Genomic DNA, 22,172 nt, shown 5'->3' on the forward strand with positions numbered 1-22,172 from the left:
ATAACAAACATAAATGACGTTTTCATACCACCCAAAGATTCCCCCCCAAACGATTAAGACTAACATTATACATACACAAGTATAGACAAACATCAATTAAAACATATCCACTACCAACACAAATATTGACTTCCTAGAATCTACTGCTATCTTCCCATTTCTTTATATCTCTGATCCACAGTTTTTGAAGACGAATAGTCATGAGGAAACTGAAAGTGTGCATACTTTTGTGGCCTCTTGCTCAGTCCTAATGAGAGTATTACTCAACTGTGGATTTTGTTTTTAACTCATGGAACATAACCATTATTTCTGTCCCCCCCCCCCCTATAATATCTGACATGACTGCAATCATAGTAGATGCTGTCTTGCTTTAGCCTATACAGTATATACAGTGGGCCCTTGCCTTACGCGGGGGATCCGTTCCGGACCCCCGCATAAGGCGAATTCCGCCTATGCTCAAGCCCCATTCACTTGAATGGGGCTCGTGCACGGTAGCGCGGCAGCACGTGGTGTGTCACGGGCACACACCCCATTCATATGAATGGGACGCGCCACCCCTTGCGCCCTGCACACTCCCCGCAGCTTGAGCACGTACACTCAAGTCCGTGTAAAGCATGCCCACGTATAACACGGTTGCACTGTACTATCAGCGTTCAAACCTGCTTATGGCTATCATCATTGTAACAGTAGCACGATTGGAATTTATCAAATGGGAGGAATTTCTCTTAAATTTGAATGAAAAGAAAGTGAGGCCAGAACGCATTCACTTAAAGTCGCTAGTTTAGCGCAATTACGTGAATGTGTATTGCGTTCGAACTGGCTTCCCATTGCCCGAAAATAGCACGCCATTACCCGAATTTGCGTGTGGCAATCTATCATGCAATAATGTTAAACCCCATGATTGTGTTCAGTTTGCCATTGAATTATACAGTCGGCCCTTCTTATACACGGATTTTTTATACACGGATTCAAGCATACACGGTTTGAAAATGTTCCAAAAAAGTATAAATTTACCTTGATGTTCCATTTTTTATTAGGGACACCATTTTGCTATGTCATTATACTTAATGGGACTTGAGCATACACGGATTTTGTTATACGCGGGGGATCTTGGAACCAAACCCCAGCGTATAACAAGGATCCACTGTACTTCCAATTCCCCTTGTCTGATAAACTCCATTCTCTCATTGTTGGAACTGCCCTAAAACTGTGGTGAAGAAGAGAACCATGAAAGATTACAACATCCTATTTTTCTGCCAAGGGTATTCAAAGTAACTGACATTACTTTGGGAAAGCAATGAAAATAAACACAGCTGGCAAGTTAACTTGATAAGTCAAAAGTTTACCTAAATGAAAGCACCTCTTTGATTGCAAAAGGGTAAAGATTCTAAAGGAATCTCAGAAGATAGGTCCAAAGCTGGTGTTAAGCCGCTGAGAACTCCTCCTCATCTTCCTATCAGTCAGAAAATAATATCCAGGGGAGACTGCTCTTAGGGAAACTCTTCTTAGGCTGCATTGGCACCACGGAAATAATCCAGTTCAACACCACTTTAACTGCCATGACTCAATGCTATGGAATTCTGGGATTTGTTGTTTGTTGTAGCATCAGAGCTCAGTGACAGAGAAAGTTAACTCTCCCACAAAACTACAATTCCCAGAATTCTAGAGCATTGAGCCATGGCAGTTAAAGTGGTGTCAAACGGGATTGTTTCTGCAATGCAGATGAAGCCTGATGCTACAAATTTAATCCATAAATATTTATATAGCCACCATTTCCCACTTGACCCATAAAGGCACAGACTAGTATGGGCAGATCTGAAAAGAAAAGAGGGAGACTAGGCTTTTGATAAAATTGAGAACATAAATGAAACAGGAGATGCTTTGAATTACTCAAAGCTACAAGCTTTTGTGGTCAACCTCTCCCCTCCTCCATACACACAGCAGTCATTACTTTTGCTTCACCCAGATGTGTTTATATCATTAAGCAGATTAAGGACTTTATCACACGATAAGGTTTGTTGCACGATTGTACTAGCTTCATTCTGTGTTTGCTCTTTCCGTATCACATGAAATCACGACTCTCCCATTATTATACTGCATTTCCATCATTACTTGATTACATCATTTCATTAATGGGAAAACTCAGTTAATGGCTCTAATATAAATGCTGTTCATATATTGCTTTTGGTGCGATAGCTTGGTTCCTCTGCACTTCCAATATTTTGTTAGTCCTCTGGTGTGAGGGACTGTGGTTCTTTACCAAGTCCCAGCAGCCCCAGCCATCATCATTATTGTAAGGTTCAGGTGTATTACTGATCTGGACTGAGAGAGCGTTAATGCCCCTGCCTAATTCAGATCAGTCCCTCTGGGCTCTGCTGTAGAGAAGAGATGAGTACTTCATTTTGACCATAAAAAAAGGGAGTCAGAATAGAATAAAGGGGCTGTAGCTAATAATCCAACAGCATCTGTTCCCAAAATTAAAACCTATGTAGCCAACTTTGTAGCTATCACTGGTGTATTGCACTGGTAACTCTTCACAATAGAAGTTATTCATGGCAAAGACAAAGTAGTAGAAACAGACACAAGATTGAGAGGATTCCTCCATTCTGCATTATAATGCTACAGTGGTACCCCGGGATACGAAATCACCGCGTTACGAAATTTCCGGGATACGAAAAAAATAAATAGGAAAAAACTGTTTTGGGTTACGTTTTTTTTTTCCGGCTTACGAAAAAAATTTTGGTGCTTTTCGGCGCTTTTTCACACGGAATCGCGGCTTTCAGCGCTAGCGGCTATGGCTTTTTCGGCTAGCGAAATTTTTCGGGTTACAAACGGCACCGCGGAACGAATTACATTCGTAACCCGGGGTCCCACTGTACTTTGAAAATATTCGCATTTATACTGGAAGTGAGGCCTGTGTGAAACTTCGCTCTTATGGCAGTTCACAGTGTGAAGAGGCGCACTGTCAGGAAATCAGTTATTAGCTTTAACATGAACCATGAACCAAGAAGAAGTCACTTCAGAAAACAAGTTTGGAAAGAGTATCCTTCCCAGTCTTCTTTCATCTCTGCCTCACTAAAGGAACCTACTAGGAAATGATGGTATCCTTCTGATGTTTTTGAAGAGCTGGTAAAGAGTCAGAGGCAAAGACCAGCCTTACAACAACTTAGTATTAACTGTCCCATAGGAGCCCGCATAACACAATGTTCCTTCCTATTATTTCTCGGGGGGGGGGGGGGCACAACTTGTACAGTATGTGGGTAGACCATTAGCACTGATCTGTATAAGACAACTTGTCACTTTGAGGATGAGCCCCATCTAGCGAGGTACATGACCTTTCTGTTTCATGCCTTCTCCATACATGGTCATAATTTGCAGGCAAGCAGAAAGAGCAGGGAAGGAGAAGATTAAAGTTTGTTTGCATAATGTGCTTTGCCTGTATCCAAACTTGATTGCTCAACATTAGCAAGGGCAAGATTCTCATCTTAGTTGTACAATATGGGGGAATCATACCCCGGTCACCAGGTAGCATGTGATAATAAGGGATTATGGGATGCAATGCTATCCCAAAAAACCTGTGGAGGCCCACAGTTACCTAACCCTTCCCTGTAACTTTTCTTGTGTTCCACACAGTTTGCATCTCTATGAAACAGCAGAGGTTTTGCCTCCCGTGTGTTCTGTCGTAAAATACAATTGCATCTCTTGTTTGAGATGTTCTTATTGATTTTAACTCTTCCCTGCTCCTTCATACCCAAAACAGATGTTTAACTGAGATGCTTTCACTGTAAAGTCTTACTTCTCAATATAATGGGTAGGGGAGGATGATTCACTTGCTAAAAGCTTCAACTTCAGAGTTGTCACTTGCAGGTAGGGCCAAGGTCACCTCTGCTTTATTTCCCTACCAAACTGAAGGAGCAACAGTTAAGCTGGTTAATGTTTGACACTGGAGTTTTGTCCATCTGCTGTTGTCACTAAGACTAGGCAACAACAGTAACAGGTTCCAGGTTTGTAGCGCTAGAGGCCTAGTTTGTTTCCTACCATGCCTGCCATCCTCATTTTCAAAGCAAAAAGGGTTACCTTTGGCTTTCCAGATATTCCTAACTTCAACTCTCACACAGTGGGCCCTTCATATCTGCTGGGACCTGGTTCCAGGACCACACATGTATATCAACATCCATGGATTCTCAAGTCTCATTAAATACAATGGCATAGTAAAATGATATGACAAATCAAAATTTGCTTTTTAAAGTTTATTTATTTTCAAGCCATTGATGGTTGATTCTGTGGATAAGAATTTGTGGATACAGAAGGTCAACTGTAGTTCCCAATCATTGACTATACTGGCAAGGGCTGCTTGGAGCTGCAGTCCAAAACATCTGGTAACCAAATATTCCACTAGCCATTGCTGTACTTATCAAATAAGGCTGGGAAAATTAGGTTTTTAGCAACTGGAACATCTGAACATAAAAGTCTGGCTCGCATCAGATGCCAGTAGTCCTCATGAAGTAGGCAGGCGATATGAAAAATTGTCCATATTTAAACTAAATCAAGATCTCAAATGCTCTGTATCTGCACATGGAAGGACTCCATCCAATCTCATCCAAACACATCCAATTTGTCCAAAGACAGAAGACAACTGAGATCATAAGCCACTTTAGTGTCTGCCCTTCATTAAAGCAATTCCCTCTTTTAAATCCCCTTTTAAAAAATCTTTTAAAAAACTTATATTTATTTTAGCAGCAAGCCTATTCTCAAACCATTTTGCCAATAAAACTCTTATGACAGGTAACCCTGAGTCAGTGTCAACTTGAAGAAACAAACAGAAGTCCATACATTCCCCACCTCTGCTTTAGGACTTGCCAGTATCAGGTCTGGCACAGGACACTTTGCAAATTGATGCTGTGGATATGGTATATCTTGATTTCAGTAAGGCTTTTGACAAGGTTCTCCACGACATTCGTGCAAACAAGCTTGTAAAATGTGGGTTAGACAAGGTAACTGTTACATGGATTTGTCATTGGTTGTCTGGCCGAACCCAAAGGGTAGTCAACAATGGTTCTGTTTCATCCTGGAGAGAAGTGACCAGTGGGGTCCCACAGGGCTTTGTCCTGGGTCCAGTGCTATTCAACATCTTTATCAATGAGTTGGATGACAGAATTGGAGGTATATTTATCAAATTTGCAGATGACACCAAATTAGGAGGAATAGCTAATACTCCAGAGGACAGGGTCAAAATTCAAAATGACCTGAATAGAATAGAAAGTTGGGCCAAAGCTAACAAAATGAAATTCAACACGGAGAAATGTAAGGTACTGCAATTAGGGTGGAAAAATGAAATGCACAGATATAGGATGAGGGACACCTGGCTGAATGAGACTACATGTGAAAGGGATCTAGGAGTCCAAGTAGACCACAAGTTGAACATGAGTCAACAGTGTGATCGGCAGCTAAAAAGGTCAATGCAATTTTAGGCTGCATCAATAAAACTATAGTGTTTAGATCAAGGGAAATAATAGTGCCACTGTATTCTGCTTTGGTCAGGCCCCACCTGGAATACTGTGTCCAGTTCTGGGCACCACAATTCAGAAAGGATGTTGAGAAACTGGAGCGTGTCCAAAAGAGGGCAACTAAAATGGTGAAGGGTCTGGAAACCACGTGCTATGAGGAACAACTTACGGAGCTAGGGATGTTTAGCCTGGATAAGAGAAGGTTAAGAGGTGATATGATAGCCCCGTTTTAATATATGAAGGGATGTCATATTGAGGAGGGAGCAAGCTTGTTTTCTGCAGCTACAGAGAACAGGACCTGGAACAATGGATGCAAGCTACAGGAAAAGAGATTTCAGCTCAACATTAGGAGAAACTTCCTGACAATAAAAGCTGTTCGACAGTGGAACACACTCCCTCAGAGAGTGGTGGAGTCTCCTTCCTTGGAGGTCTTTAAGCGGAGGTTGGATGGCCATCTGTCGGGGATGCTTTGATTGAGAGTTCCTGTATGGCAGGGGCTGGACTGAATGGCCCTTGTGTTCTCTGATAAGTCAGGATATCCTCACCCAATCCACACACAGCTCCCAACCACACTGACAGCCCAGGACAACAGGGTTCTCGCACCAGTTACACAGGTAACAATAAAATGGTAACAAACCACTTTTCAGGCAGTCATCACCAAGCCTCTTCTCAATCACGTAACTGGGGCAGCTGCCCCCATCATGCTCTTTTCTCAACCTCTTCCTTAACCCTGCTTCCCTGCCTTATGCCCTACCTGTTGTCTTGGGCTATCAGTGTGGTTGGGAGCTTTGGGTTGTTGTCGGTTTTTCTATTCCCCCCTTTTTTATCTGCGCAGTCTCAGAGCTCTACTGCAGTGAAGTGTTTAAAAGTGAAAGAAAGAAAGAAAGAAAGAAAGAAAGAAAGAAAGAAAGAAAACCAGGCTGCTTTGGAATAGCAAGGAGGGGCAGCGGTGGAGGAGGGTACACTGACACCATGTGACTGATATTTTGCGCCTGGCAGGAATGTAGCCAGGATTTTGGGAAGGGGGGGGTCCAGACTAAGTGCCACCATTATAATGGGGCTTTGATGTGACGGCGTGGCAGCATGCACCATTCATTGTATCTAACAGAAAGGGGGGGTCCTGACCCCATGGACCCCTCCCCTTGGCTACGCCCCTGCACCTGGGGACTTGTACAATTGTGAAGTCATTCACATTTTCCCCTAGTGAATGAAAAAAGACAGGTATGGGACAACATAGCTACAGGTTGGAGGCATCATCATGCAACAAGCATCACCAAAGCTGTTTCTTTCCCAGTCAAACTGTGGTTTCAAAATAATGTCCTTAGTAATTACCAAGTGGCATGGCTGGGGACTGAGTGACTGCTGCCATTGCCTCCATAGATACCAACTGCCCAAGACGACTTCTTCACTGCCTAGCAGCAGAGCTATCCCTGTCTGCATTAAGGTCTCACCTCTTAGAATGAACTTCAAAGTGTGAACACTCGCGGCTAGACAGAAAAATGTATTGGCCTAGTAAACGAAAGGGAATTGTGCATCCTTCCAGATACTGTTGGATTCAACATCCCATCAACCCTAACAAGCATAACTAATGGTGAGGGATGCTGGGATTTGCACTCCACAGCATCTTGACGAGACATTTCCCTCTGCTGATCAAGAGATTCTTTTATAATGCAAGTGTTTATAACAGCAATGAAGAAACTTTGCCTTTAGATATTTTAGACTATATAACTCCCATCCTCCCTTACTACAGGGAAAGTTGGCCAGTGCCTCTAGGATTTCAAAGTATTTCAAGGGCAAGTGACCCCACTTCACAGAACTTTGATGTACAGACCATTAAAAGTGGAGGATTACTTTTGTCTTACTACAGCTACATGAAGCAAGTGTGATGTAGTGATTTCAGTGCTGGACTAACTGGAGGACTAGGGTTCGAACCCCGGCTTTGTCATGGAAACCCACTGGCTGGCCTTGGGCAAATCAGCCTCAGAGGAGGGCAAAGACATAACCCCTCAGAACAAATCTTGCCAAGAAAACCCCTTGGTAGACACCACCACCACACCATATTGCTATTGCTCTACACTATGGATTCAGAAGTGTGTGAACCTAGCCTACAGGCAGCTTTGCTCGTCAGATATCACAACCTGCCTGTTTCTGGGGTTCTTTCATTCCTAGGAATGCATCACTGCCATGAGGGATGAAAACGGGAGGACTGCCCTTTCCATAAGAATTCTGCCCCCCCCAAAAAAAAAAACCAAATTTCTGCAGCCCATAATTTCTACCATTTAATCCCACAAGTAAAAGTTTGTTTGTTGGCGCTCCAGAGGCAGTTCAAGTAACAATCCCACAACAGGAAGGCATTTGCCACCAAGATATCAAAAGAATTTAATGCCTGAACTGCCAACAATTTTGATAGCTATAAGGAAAAGGATAAGGGCCATATATCAACTGGAAGAGGAATTGAATGAAGCAAGAGTGAACTCTGAAGCCTGTTTACTTCAGGTTATGCTGGTGGCCTAGAACAGGGGTGGGCACAATGTGGGCTCTGGGACCAGACAGCCCTCCAGACTGCTCCCCCCACCCAAATTCCTTCTCTAAGGGAGGCAATTCATCTTTTAAATAGACTGCTGGGTGCTGCTGCATTGTTAACATCAAAAACATACAATTTTTCAAGATCAGAAGTAGAATTCTGACCACTTCCAACTTTTTTCACATTTTGATATTTTGGACAGTTTGTGTGGACCCTGGAGTGTCCGAGAAGCAGAAAAATGGCCCTCAGACCTGTTTCAGGGCTGTAAAATAGAGGTTTAGGGGACAGTTTCCCCATCCCTGGACTTGTTGGACCAATTGGTCCAAACAAAATTGTTAGTCCCAATTAAACTAGAGCAGTTGAATCACTTGGAAGCCATCACTTAAGTACTCAGTGGGTCTACTCTACTGCGGACTAACCACTGGATTAAAGCTCTTCCTTTACATATAGTAAGTTCTCTGAAGGAGGTAGTAGACAACTGGTAAGCAATTAAAGACGTTAGATAGCCTACAGTAGTAAGAACAAATCAGCAATAGCATTTGGGTAGTTTGGTTTTGCAACAGTCAGCAACATCCTGCAGTACATCTGCTCCTTAACTCTCCCCTCATCCATTCAAGGCAGAGCCATTTACATGACACCAAAAAAGAAGATATGATACTCTGCACCAAATGAAAGCCAAATGCCATGCCTTGTATAAATTACGTGGGACCAGAATTCAAGGCACAAAGCCCTGTTTTGAGATATGCATTATCTTTAACAGGTATTACCCAGACACATTCCCAAGTCTATCTCTACAGCCATAGCTGCAAAAAACTTTCTATTAGAGCATCAGCTCGTAAATTTGGCTCTTTGGATACTGATAAATTTCAAGAACCAGACGTCCCAGCCAGCAAGGGGCCCTAATTTCTGATCCATGGGACCCCATTTGCACTCACTGCAGCCCTCAAAGCCCCCTAGACCTCCCAATTTAAAAAGAGTAGGGTTTTTTGGCCAGAAACGAGAAAATCTAGTTTGAAACAACTGTTATAATACAATAATTAAATTTATTTATATCCTGCCTCTCTACAAAATGCAATCAAGGCGGCTAAAATAGGGTGTTAAAATAGGGTGGTTTTGCTCATGAACCTCAGGTCACTACAGTGCATTTTAAAAAAAAAACCAAACTATAAAAATGGCCTAAAATGAAAGCAGAAGTAGAATCATAGAATCACAGAGTTGGAAGAGACCACAAGGGCCATCCAGTCCAACCCCTGCCATGCAGGAAATCACAATCAAAGCATCCCGACCGATGGCCATCCAGCTTCTGTTTAAAGACCTCCAAAGAAAGAGACTCCACCCCAGCCCCTGTAAGGGCTGTGGGTTAAAAAATGCCTCCTGCCCCACTCACCCATGGTCTCAATGGTCTTTGTCCCAGTCTCTGGCACATATGTATTTTTGAGTCCTTCTGACAAGTATAGCTTGCTCTAATTGGATTGCAGCCAACATTTGATCCTTGTTAGGCCTTGGTAATATGTAACCTGTCTCCTAACAAGTCTCTTCAACCCTCTTTCTGCTGCTTTGCTTTTAGGACTGGTTGTAGTATCTTGCGTGGTCATAGTAATGTGGATCCTGTGTGATGAAGTGGTCATGTAACAGCAGCATACAACAGAACTTTTATGGAGTTGCATTAATAAATACAAATCCTTTCTCCCAAGGAGTTTCTAACTAAAATCTTCAGGTTGAAAGAGACAATATGAGTAATGTTAGTGTAGGGAGGCTATGTAATTAAAACAAATAATACAAGTAAATACCATATACTTTTAGGCTGTGCTTCAGCTACGTGGTGTAAGAATGCAGCTTTTTGGGAAAGGTGGATTTTGAGAAGATAACTTGAGAAAGGCAGGTGGCATCATGTAGATGTACTTGAAAGATATTCCTAATGTAAGGGACTTAGAGGGTGTACAGACCGACCATTAAGACCTGGCTGTGAGCAGAGTCAGGGCATGACGTCCACATGACACATGCCCTGACTCCACCCCAGGCCAGCATGACACAGCATGCCGCACCACATGGCGGGCATCATCATGGCAATCCTGTGGCACTGCGTGGTTGCCGCGGCCTTGATCCAGTGCAGAGAGAGGCAGCTGCAGGCTGCCCCTTAGTCTCTTGTTATGCTATTGAATTCAACCCTTCTTCATGACTGTCTGATGCGTTTATAAAATGCGGACATGTGTTGAGGAAACAAGCCCAGGATGTTCTGACTCAACCGCACTGTAGTATCACTGTCCATACAGTCAAATGCACAGTCTGACCATCACAGCCAAGATAATTGTTTGAATCAGCTTATTCTTGTCCAGTGTTACGTTGGTGCTAACCTTTGAGTCACTGAGTTGCTTGTAAAACCCATGTTGACTGACTCTCCCAAAGTTAATAGAATGAAAGAACTGCACCCATATCCTTCCAAGTGCTGTTTGGAAGGGGAGGTGACTTGGAAGTGATGGGGAACTGCTGTGTGAGCACAGCCTTGTAAACAACTAGTGATGTCACTAGGGTTGGCGTCACCCAGTGCATTTGCTCATGGTATCACCCTCTTCTTTGACTTCCTCCCATACCACATCATATAGAATCCTTAGTAATGGGGTTTTTTTTTTGTACTAATGCTACTCATACATTGTAATTCCCATATATCACTGAATGTAATGGGGATAATTGTGAGTGACCTCAAAAATAAAATTATACCCAGAGGCACACAACAACAAAACATTTTTTCATGTGATTAAAGTGAAATGTGATGTTTTTAAAGGAAATTTAAAAAGGATAGTTTTTTAAAAAAAATTAATAATTATTTTTTATTAAATTTAAATTTTTACTTTTTAAAAACCCTGGAGCCTTTCCTTTCATAGAATCAGAGTCCAACCCCCTACCATGCAGGAACTCACAATCAAAGCATCCCCGACAGATGGCTGTCCAGACTCTGATTAAAGACCTCCAGGGAAGGAGACTCCACCATTCTCCGAGGGAGTGTGTTCCACTGTTGAACAGCCCTTACTGTCAGGACGTTCCTTCTAATGTTCAGGTGGAATCTCTTTTCCTGTAGCTTGCATCCATTGCTCTGGGTCCTAGTCTCTGGAGCAGCAGAAAACAAGCTAGCTCCCTCCTCAATGTGACATCCCTTCAAATATTTAAACAGGGCTATCATATCACCTCTTAACCTTCTCTTCTTCAGACTAAACATCCCCAGCTCCCTTACTCGTTCCTCATAGGGCATGGTTTCCAGACCCTTCACAATTTTGGTCACCCTCCTTTGGACAAGCTCCAGTTTCTCAATGTCCTTTTTGAATTGTGTGCCAGAATTGGACAGAGTATTCCAGGTGGGGCCTGACCAAAGCAGAATACAGTGACACTATTACTTCCCTTGATCTAGATACTATACAGTGCTCCCTCGGGTTACGAAATTAATTCGTTCCGCGGCCGCTTTCGTAACCCGAAAAGCCTTCGCAAGCCGAAAACCCATAGGCGCTAATGGGGAAAAGCCATGTTTCGTGCGAAAAAGCGCCGAAAAGCACCAAAAATTTTCTTCGTAACCCGAAAAAACATTCGTAACCCGGAACAGTTATTTCCTATGGGATTTTTCGTATCCCGGAAATTTCGTAACCTGGGTATTTCGTATCCCGGGGTACCACTGTACTTCTATCGATGCAGCCTAAAATTGCATTGGCCTTCTTAGCACTGTTGACTCATGTTCAATTTGTGGTCAACTTGGACTCCTAGATCCCTTTCACACGTAGTTTTGTTCAGCCAGGTGTCCCCCATCCTATATCTATGCATTTCATTTTTCCATCCTAAGAGCAATACCTTAGACTTCTGTGTTGAATTTCATTTTGTTAGCTTTGGCCTAGCATTCTAGTCTATTCAGGTCATTTTGAATTTTGATCCTGTCCTCCAGGGTATTAGCTGCTACTCCTAATTTGGTGTCGTCTGCAAATTTGATAAGTATGCCCCCAATTCTGTCAACTAAGTCATTGATAAAGATGTGGAATAGCACTGGGCCCAGGACAGAGCCCTGTGGGACCCCAATGGTCACTTCTCTCCAGGATGAAAAGGAGCCATTTTTGAGCACCCTTTGGGTTCTGCCAAATCTTGTACAGCAAGAGAAAATAGGTTGCCTTACAGCAGTGATTTGCAGATAGTGGTGTGGGACATCCAAGGAGGCACAAGAGTTGCTAAAGGGGGAGACATGGGTGGGGGGGGGGGGTGATTCAGATAAAAAATTTTTAGCATGCTGATGTGAATCATCTCACTCAGGCTTTCCAGGTTTGTTATTCACACTATGGAACTGCATTGATCTGCATCTCTGCAAGTTCAGTTGCTTACATGTGCAAGCACTCAAATAAAGATGGAGTCAATGATGCAACAATGCATTTTGGTATGCAGCGTTTTATCCCAGGTCTATTCACATCGATTATTCACACTACCAATGATGCAGATCTTTCTAAAAAAAACTTTGGGAGGAACCAGATATTGATTATCCTGGATTAAGTGAGGTTTTGGCAGCCCCCTCCAATTTAATTGGGTGCATTCAGGATGTGTGTGAACAATAGAGATTTAGCCCAGATTCATCCTGGATTATTTTCACAATGTGAATAACCCCAAGGCCCTGATTCCCCACACCACACACCTCTTTCTAAGCTTTTTTATCCTGGAGGGGAAGAGAATGGCAAAGAGGACGTCTGGAGAGCAGCCTTTGCCTGAAGGAAGACAAAGTAAGAGAAATGAATGTTTGTGTTTGCATGAGAGTAGATGAGTATGTGTGAGAGTGAAAGAAAGAATGAAAGTGCATGACTCTCTAGCATGAGTACATATCTGAGCATTGGAACATCTGTGAGAGACAGTATGTGTATAATGTACACATATTAAATATTGAATTTATTTAAATAAAACTTTTAATTTGAACAAGGTTGCTTCCTTATAAAATGTTAAAATATGAAAGTATAAATTGAAATACACACATTAAACAAACAATTTTATTTATTTATACACTATGTCTACTTAGGGGAGGATGAAATCCACATACAGATGTGAAGGGGACACAAGGATAAAAGTTTGAGAACCACTGCCTTACGAAATCTCCTTCTGTAAAAGGCATGTTTCTAGGGCTGAAGATTTTCCTCCCACTCTAAACATTCTGCTGTAGATACTTGTATTTCCTGGGACAATGGAAAAAGATGTTTAATCAGCCAAGTCCCTGAAAGCTATAAATATCACAAGAGGGCAAATACAAGATCCCAGAAATGTATTCTTTCAACAATAAAGTTTTTACAGGCCACTTTGCTTTTGATATTCCCTGGAGCCAGCACTATTACATACTGGGGAGGGGGCTGCCAAACCAAATTATAGACATTGACTTGCTTTGTACAGCAAATAGCCACTAAATATTCTCCAACAGTGAAAGGCAGACATTAAACAGCATGACTATTTGTCTCATCATGATACATATCAGTCATAGCAGACTTCCTTGTAATCAGGGAATTCTTATGACTGCTCTATCTTCATTAGAAATGTCACTTTTAATTGGGACATTCTATCTCCCACAAAAATCCCTCCCAAGCCAAATTTATAATCTGAGTCTTCAGACCCTTCTAAAGGAAAGGGGAAACTTTAGCCCTCAAAATGTCTAACTTTCACATGCACTCAGCATGGCCAATACTCAGGAATTTTGGGAGTTATTGGCACAACATCTGGAGGGCACCATGCAGTGATTGCTTTTGGATGTTAAAAGAAAACGAACTGGACTAAGTCTTATTTGTTTAAAAAATATAAAAGAATACATATTATTTGAATTCCATAGGGAAAGGAGACTTAAATATATTGAGGAAAGCAATAAATAATCATAGAAAAATAAATGGGAAGTTGTGATTAAGAAAGTGGAAGGCAAAATAGGGTATGAAGGAGTTAAAAAAAGATAATTAATGATATTTTTCACGTCTCCGATAATGATTGTTAACTTGATTGGAATGTATTTCCCTCAAATGCTGTTTTGGGAGGGGGAGAAAAGCATATTATGAAATATGGATTGTACAATATGCATTATGTACTGTGTATTAAAACATTAATTTAAAAAACCATCTGGAGGGCAAACAGTTCCCTATTCCTATAACAGAGGGAACAGGAGAGGCCTATCTATAGAGAAACATTCCCAGCTATACCACCCAAGGATCTGTATGCAATTCCATTTTAATCTATAGAATAGTTCTCCCCAACCTGGGCTCCCTACAGATGTGGTGGACTAGAACGCCTGCCATTCCTAGAAAACATGCCCCATACTTTCTAACTATCCCAGCTTGGAAGGGACAGTCCCAATTAACCCTCTGCCACCCCAACTTTTCAGCTGCTTTTTAAATGTCACAGTTTCTCTCTCCTCCTCCCACTTACCCCCTTTGCCCTTAAGCTAATTTCAATTGTGACAAACTGAGTAGAAAAGTATTTTGCACTCAATTAACTCAACGGAGAGGAGTGAGGCAGAATTGTGCCCTTCCCAGCAGGCTCAGGCAAAAGCAAACTGCTGCAGCCTCTACTAGCTTCGTGTCTTTCCTCATTAAAAACATTTGCTGTCTTGACTGCACTCTGATGGTGTTTGGCCCCATGTGTTTCTATCTGCGAAATGCTGGAGGGTATGCAAGCTGATTGAGTGAAGATGAAGACAAACTGAAGAACAGCAATCTGAAAGGAACCAGGTTGAGGAGGGCTATGCTAGAAATTTAAGTGGAATCGCATACAGATCTTTTACAGCAGAAAGGAGGTAGCAAAGAGGTAGGAAGCGTATGGCCCTCCAAATCGTGTTGGGCTGTAATTCCATCAGCTATAATCTGTGTAGCCAGCAATAAGGAATATTGTGCATTGCCACCCACCCTGGAGGGAGACTAATTTTCCATCCCAACAATAGCATACTGAGTATCATGGCTAATCCTCCCCTTTCTGGAATAATCAGTGTGATCCTAACGTTCATAGAAAGCCATGTGACTGTGTGAATCCAAACACTATTTATTCACAAGGATCAGTCTTCCTATCTTTCATCATGAAAATAATTCAGATTAAGTCACCATTATCTGCATTGAGAGGGAGTTGGTGTTGTATGCAGTCAGTGAATGACACATGCAAAGTCTTCACCAACCGAAGAAAATGGCTGCATGGATTTAAATACAGAGTGGCCCTTTTCATCTGCTCTATCAACAATGTTTGGGGGTTTTTGGGGGGAGGGGGTGGAATACATAGTTTCTTATATAAGAAAACCACTATCACCTTCCCCAAATTCGCAGTTCCCATATAAATGGAAATCATAATTAATGGTGGTTAGCACAATCATAGTTTGATACATCAGACTCTTAACCAAGCAAAGCCTGACAGTGGCCAACATTTTAGCCTCCCTGGATTTTCATGCATACAATACACACATAAGAGAACGGCCCATTATGACAATCCTATCTGTTCAAGGTAGGCATGGGGGTTACAATGCACAAGAAATGCATATTCCTCTTCTTGTGGTATAATTATTAGTTAAAGCAAGTTATCGTTAAACCAGTCCAGGGCATAATTCGTTAATGCACCAAATAATAAAATGAATTTAAGCAACATGAACTTAAGCAGAGGAGTCACAGCCATCTTAACCTCCAGTTGTGCATTATTATCTGCAAAATTTCACACATGACACTTTCCACAGGGATGGACTTTTAAGGAGTTTTATTTTTAAAAGTAAATTGTTACTTTTAAAATATTACTCTTACTTTTAAAAGGATAATTCCTGGAACCTTCCAATACTGGCAAAATTAGGACATATACAAGATTTCACAATAATTACGCATCAGGCGTCTTCATGGATTATATCAAATCAACCATTCTATTGTCTGGATCTCAAAAACCAGCAGCCACTTGGTAATTCAATGGAGACCAGCTAATTGCCCATCAGTGTATTGATTTTGATATTCTTCCATATGTTTACTATACACTGTTGATAATTGACAGAGATGAAAAGGTAGCAGAAAAGTGTTGAGAGTAGAATTGTTAGTGAGCTCACTATCTGTGTCAGTAACAGTTACATTTCAACCTTTTCTACTAGGTTTGCCATTTTTTGCAAGCTGGGTATGTGATTCCAGCCAATTTGCAACTGACCCAAGATGTAATGGCTTCATTTGTTCTTTGCATTTCTTGCATTTCTGTATAGCTAAATGAAACAAACAAAAATGGGAGGAAAGGGTCTTCCATGCATCTGCCTGATAGGATTATGAACTGCAGACACCGGGAGTCATGTAGTCTTCTGAGTACTGGACTAAGCAATTTTATCTTTTTAACTGCATTTTATTATTTTAAGTGATGTGTTTTAATACTGTAATAGTTTAATTCTGTTTTAATGATCACTTTTTTATGCTTTAACTGTAATTCTTTTAAATTGTAAGCTGTTCTGAGTCCCAATTTTGGCAGAAAACAGGATATAAATACTGTATATACTTATGCTGAAGTCTAGAAATTTTAATCAAAAAATTGACCCAAAAAATCTGAGTCGACTTATCCATGGGTCAATGTAAGTACCATACTTTAACTCTTATACACACACACACATATATATATATGGAACCATCCCCTGATGAAAGGGAAGAGAGTAATCTGTCCTGAAAGCATTGATCCCCCCACCCTTCTACTTTCATCCATCCAGCATTTAGTGTGAGCACAAACAGTTATTCCTGCTGGGATTTTGTAAGTTTGTTGACATTGTTTTCGTTAGCTTCATAGATCCTTCGTTACATGCCCCTAACTTTTCCCCTCGACTTATCCATGGGTCATATAATTTTGGCCCCAAAACCTGCCCTCGACTTATACATGAGGTTGACTTATAGTCGAGTATATATGACAAATGTTGTTGTTGGACTACGATTCCAGGAGACCCAGGTTCAAATCCCAGCTCAGCCATGGAAACCCACTGAGTGACTTTGGGCAAGTCGCTCTTTCAGCCTTAGAGGAAGGCAACGACAAACCTCCTCCGAAGAAAACCCTAGATGAGCGCCATCCAAAGTTAGAATTCACCTGAAAGCCCATAACAACGATGCACAGGTCAAGTAAGGGCACTCAAGGCAATTAGTCCAGAAGCATCCAGATCATAAACATGTAGTGCCCAAGTTTCTCATGTGTTTCTTTTCAAAACCAAAATCATTTAATAGAAATCGAGATATAACATATAACAACATTACATCAATACTACTCAGCCTAATACAACATCTGCAAGAGACCACCAGACCAGAAGAACCACCCGGCTGAAGCATTTTGTGCAGAACATGGTTCCGTTAGACGGTTAGAGAATGTGAAGAGAAAGCCTCCATCCGTTTTCAGATTTCGGTTACCAGTAGTTTAGATTAGCTACAGTATTAAGACCTTCCAGTTCTTTGTGCAGTCTGGAAGGAATGGAGGAGAGCGGCCGCCATTCTGCGCCAACGAAGCCACACGGCTATTTTCCAGAGGGTTGGGAGGGGGACAAGTAACTGACTGCAGCCCAGGGGGAACAGAGACTTCGTTTATCTCAAGAGCTACACACACACACAGATGATGAACACACACACACACCCAACATGGAGGTCGCTCAGCCCTAGTTTTGAATTATGCTATAGCTACTTCTTTTCCACCTAACAGATACAGCAGATGATAAACTAATACCTGAACATGTTACAAATGGGAGTATTGCACAGGTAACCGATGCTACATGGCATGGTCAGTTTGGCTGTAACTGAAGTTCGTTCTTCACCACTCAATGGCATGCAGTTATTTTCACAATGATAGTGTAGACACACACACACACAAAGGAAAATCCACAAGACTGGTTGGAAAGGCAAGCTAGTAGCATGGTCTCTGCTTTCCAGCCAAGTCCAAAAGCATGAGAGGAATCAGCAAATCTCTTCCCTGGCTTTCTTGCATGGAACAGAGCCATGTTCCATTTTCTAGCTCCAAACCAGGACCTACATTCTCATACATTTGCAGCCACATCTCGATTCAGATTACACCAAGAGAAACCAAGCCAACATCTGGATCTCAAGAAGAATGACTAGAGGAGGGAAAGGTCACTTCCAAGCGACCCAGTCATCCAAATCCGCAAAGATCTAGGGCAAAAGGCAACCCCTGTGAAACCTAGTAGCCTTTAGGCAGGCATTACAAGATCTTCATGAGAAGGGAGGTGAAGCTCTTGGCTATAAAGACCATTTATAATCCAGGTTGTATTGTTTGTTTAAGGAAAGAATCAAAGAGTCAAGTAATCCGTTTATCACATTGGGGCTAATTTTGGCATTAAAGATAAATTAAAGCGCACTGAAAGCACCCTGCAAATAAAGCGAAAATGGCAAGTAATTGTGCACATGATTTAAGAAACACCCCACATTTTGATAGCCAGGCTCTCCTTGGGCAACAGCTGTCATTGCCAGTATATGCTCAGCATATGCTAAGGAGAAAAGGGATATCTCTGCGTTCTCCACTCACCTGCCAGGCAGGCATTAAAAAGTCAGGCTACCCCACTAAAATAGGGCCAGTGTGGTGTAATGGTCTGAGCATTGGACCAGGACACTGGGAGGCCTGAGTTCGAATTTTGGCCCTGCCATGTCAACCCAATGGGTGGCCTTGGGAAAGTCACACTCTCTCAGCCCCAGAGGATGGCAATGGCAACCCCTCTCTGAATAGTTTCACCTTAGGGTTGCTGTAACTTGGAAACAAACTGCAGCATAAGAAAATTTCAGGTCACCAAGAGACTGCTTTATTGGGAGAGAGAGAAAGAGAAAGGAAGGAACAGTGTGGCCAGATGTCATCCTAACTGCAAAGGAGGACAAGGCACTGCAAGGAGGACATTCAAGAAAAATGTAGGACATGGCCAACTGAAAGCTAAAAACACTCCTATCGATATAAATCCATGCTTCTGAGTCATGCTCAAAATGAAAGACAGTTTGAAATCCCTCCTGGACAGATGGTTGACGGAGGACATGTTTTCCAGGATATGGAGGACATGTCCTGGAATAGGAGGGCTTTGGGTCAACCTGGGAGGGGAGGGGAGGGGAGGGAGGGAAGAAGGGAGTGCGCTAGTTCCTGGCCAGAGAGCAAGGGAGAGTCTTCCCAAAGCAAGGAAAGGGATGCCTGGGAATGCAGTTGGTCAGACAGCATTTGTGCCACAAGATTAAGAAAGTTCAGGTCAGAAAGAGACTGCTTTATTGGGAGAGAAAGACAAAGAGAGAAAGGAAGGAAGGGAGGAAGGAAGGAAAGGAGGAAGCTTGCTCCTTGCCAGAGGGAATGGGAGAGTTTTCTCAGACCAAGGGAAGGAGAGCCATTGGTCAGACAGCAAATTTAAACGGTTCAGGTCCTGGCCAGAGGGAATGGAAGAGATGGAAGGGAAGGAAAAAAAGGGAAGAGAAAAAGGGAAGGGAAGGGAAGGAAAAAAGGGAAGGGAAGATGGAGGAAGAGAAGGAAATGGAAAAAGGAAAGGAAAAAAGGAAAAGGAAGATGGAGGAAGGGAAAAAGAAAAGGGAAGCTGGAGGAAGCTAAAGAAAAAGAAAGGGAAGATGGAAAGGAAAGGAAGAAAGGAAAGGGAAGGGAAGATGGAAAAGGAAGGAAAGGAACTGAATTCCTGGCATGTCCTGTAAAGGGCAATCCTTCCCAGGCGGAGCTCCCATTAAAAGACAGCCTCCAGTTCTCCTTCTCCAGTTACCTACCTTTTAATGGTTTTATAACTCATTTTAATCTTGAGAGTGTAATTGGTTGTTTCATTCTGATGTTGGTGGAGGGTTAGGGCTGTGTATATTCTGATCATGTTCGGCTTTGTGCTTTTATTTCTTTTTACTCTAAAATTAATAATAATAATAATAATTATTATTATTATTATTATTATTATTATTATTATTGAAGGAAGAATGTTTGGTCACACTGAGGAAGGAAGGAAGGAAAGAAAGAAGGAAGGAAAGAAGGAAGGAAGGCAGGCAGGGCAGGAGAGCAAGAGAGAGCTTCTCAAGGCAACAAAAGTAGTGCGAGTGAACAGACAGAATTTGTGCCACAAGATTAGGATTAAAAAAAGTTCGGGTCTCCAAGAGAGAAAGAGGGAGGGAGAGAGAGAGAGAGAGGGAGGGAGGGAGGAAAGAATTCCTGGCATGTCCTGTAAAAGAAGGACGTTTGGTGACTTCCAGGAAGGAAGGAAGGAGGGAGGGAGGGAAGGAGAGAAAGGAGGGAAGGAAGGAAAGGAGGAAAGGAAGGGAGGAAAGGAAGGAGAGAAAGAAGGAGGGAAGGAAAGGAGGAAAGGAAGTAAGGAAAGGATGGAAGGAAAGAAGGAGAGAAGGAAGGAAGGAAGGAAGGAAGGAGAGAAGTTTTCTCCAGGCGTCCAAAGGACCGGAGTGGTTCCCGGCAAAGCCCCAGCCCGACCCTTGGCGCCCTTCCTTCTCCCTCCCTCCCTCCCTCCGTCCTTCCTTCTTTCGTCGGTTGAGGGCCAGGACCCCCGGGGCCCAAAATGGAGGATGCGGCTGGGCCCTGAGGGCGACGCGGAGGAGGACGAGGCTCCCGGAGGCTCCCAGAGGGAGGAGGGGGCCCCTGGGGGCGTAGGGCCGCGTGCGGGGCGCCTACCTCTTCCTCCAGGCTTCCGCCGCTGCCGGTGCTGCCGGTGCTGCCGTGCTCGGTCTCCTTGGGCTGCAGGTTGCTCATGGCGGGCTCGGCGGAGGTCTGTCTCTGTCCTGGAGGTGCTGCTGCTGCTGCTGTGAGGGAGGAGGGAGGCGGGAGGGTGCCGGTGCCCGAGGAGGAGGAGGAGGAGGAGGTGCGCGGGCGGCGGAGCGGGGCTGGCGGGCGGCGGCGCCTTTTTCAGGGAGGCTGCGTCCAATGGGCGCCCGAGGGCCAAACGCCGACAGCTGCGAGCCAGAGCCAGACCAGCCCCCGCCGCCACCAGACCCTCGGCCCCCAAACAGGCCACGCCCCGCATCCCGTCGCCAGGCAACACATGGCCACGCCCACAAGGACACGCCCCTTTCCCTCTGCAAACTTTCTTCTTCGGACGGAGCTCCTCCTCCAACTCCTGAAACTTTGACGGAGGGAGAAAGGATGCAAGGAGCCTCCGGCGCTACCGCCTCCAGGGAGCCCCCCTCTCCCTTCCTTCCTTCCTTTGCTTCCTCTCTTCCCTTCCTTCCTTCCTTCCTTCCTTCCTTCCTTCCTTCCTTTTACTTTCTTCCTTCTTTTTACTTTCTTCCTTTTCTTTTACTTTTAGTTCCTGTTTCCTCTCTTTCTTTCTTTTTCTTCCTTCCTTCCTTCCTTACTTTTACTTTCTTTCTTTTTCTTCTTTCCTCCCTTTTCTTTCTTTCCTCTCTTTCATTTCCTTCCTTCCTTGCTTTAACTCCTGAAACTGATGAAGGAAGCCTTCTCCGGCTCCATTGCCTTCAAGGGATCGCCCGCCTCCTGACTGACTGCTTCATCCCTTTACTTTCTCTTTCTTTTCCTTCCCCCTTTTCCTTTCCCTTTTGAATCTGGCGAAGGAAGGCCGCCCGGCTTCAAGGGATCGCCCTCCTCGGCTGAGGGCTGGACTGACTGCTTTTCTTGCCTTCCCTTCTCTTTTCCTTCCTTCCTTCCTTCCTTCCTTCCTTCCTTCCCCCAACTGCTCTGTTTTTTAAAAGGCCGCACCCACAACAATTAATAATAATAATAAGAAGAAATGTATTTATATCCCGACTCTCTAGAAAAAGCAATCGACGGCACACTGCAGAAATAATCCGGTTTGACCCCACTTTAACTGCCATCGCTCAATGCCTTGAAATTCTGGGGATTGTAGTCAGAGAGCTCCGGGGCCACAACAAACTCCCATTCCCAGAATGCCATAGCCTTGAGCCAGGGCAGTTAAAGTGGCGTCAAACCGGATTATCTCCTCAGTGAGGATGCAGCCTTTAAAAAGGAGGCCTCCGTGCTTCGGGGAGATAAACCGGTCTGGCACCACTTTGAGGACATCCGCACTGCAGAGATAATTCGGTTTGGTGGCTTCCGCATTTGCAGGAAATGATACCCTTTGGTACCACTTTCTGGTTGTCTTCGCACCGCAGAAATAATCTGGTTTGGCGCCACTTTGGTCCCAAACATAATAATAATGATATGGCTCCATGCTATGGAATTCTGGGAACTGC

The 22,172-nt window shown here is 43.3% G+C and overlaps 1 protein-coding gene across 1 annotated transcript in view; it reads right to left on the bottom strand.

Annotated features, from left to right (window-relative positions):
- The window catches only part of RBPMS2 (RNA binding protein, mRNA processing factor 2), a 50,799-nt gene extending 29,931 nt beyond the window's left edge, over positions 1-20,868 (bottom strand). Inside the window, exon 1 of the mRNA XM_042476884.1 lies at positions 20,638-20,868. Within this exon, the coding sequence (XP_042332818.1) occupies positions 20,638-20,715 (78 nt within the window). The 5' untranslated portion in view covers positions 20,716-20,868. The remainder of the gene's footprint in view (positions 1-20,637) is intronic.
- Positions 20,869-22,172: the final 1,304 nt, after the last annotated feature.

The sequence above is a fragment of the Sceloporus undulatus genome, chromosome 6 (assembly GCF_019175285.1).
Source record: "Sceloporus undulatus isolate JIND9_A2432 ecotype Alabama chromosome 6, SceUnd_v1.1, whole genome shotgun sequence".
Lineage (NCBI taxonomy): Eukaryota > Metazoa > Chordata > Lepidosauria > Squamata > Phrynosomatidae > Sceloporus > Sceloporus undulatus.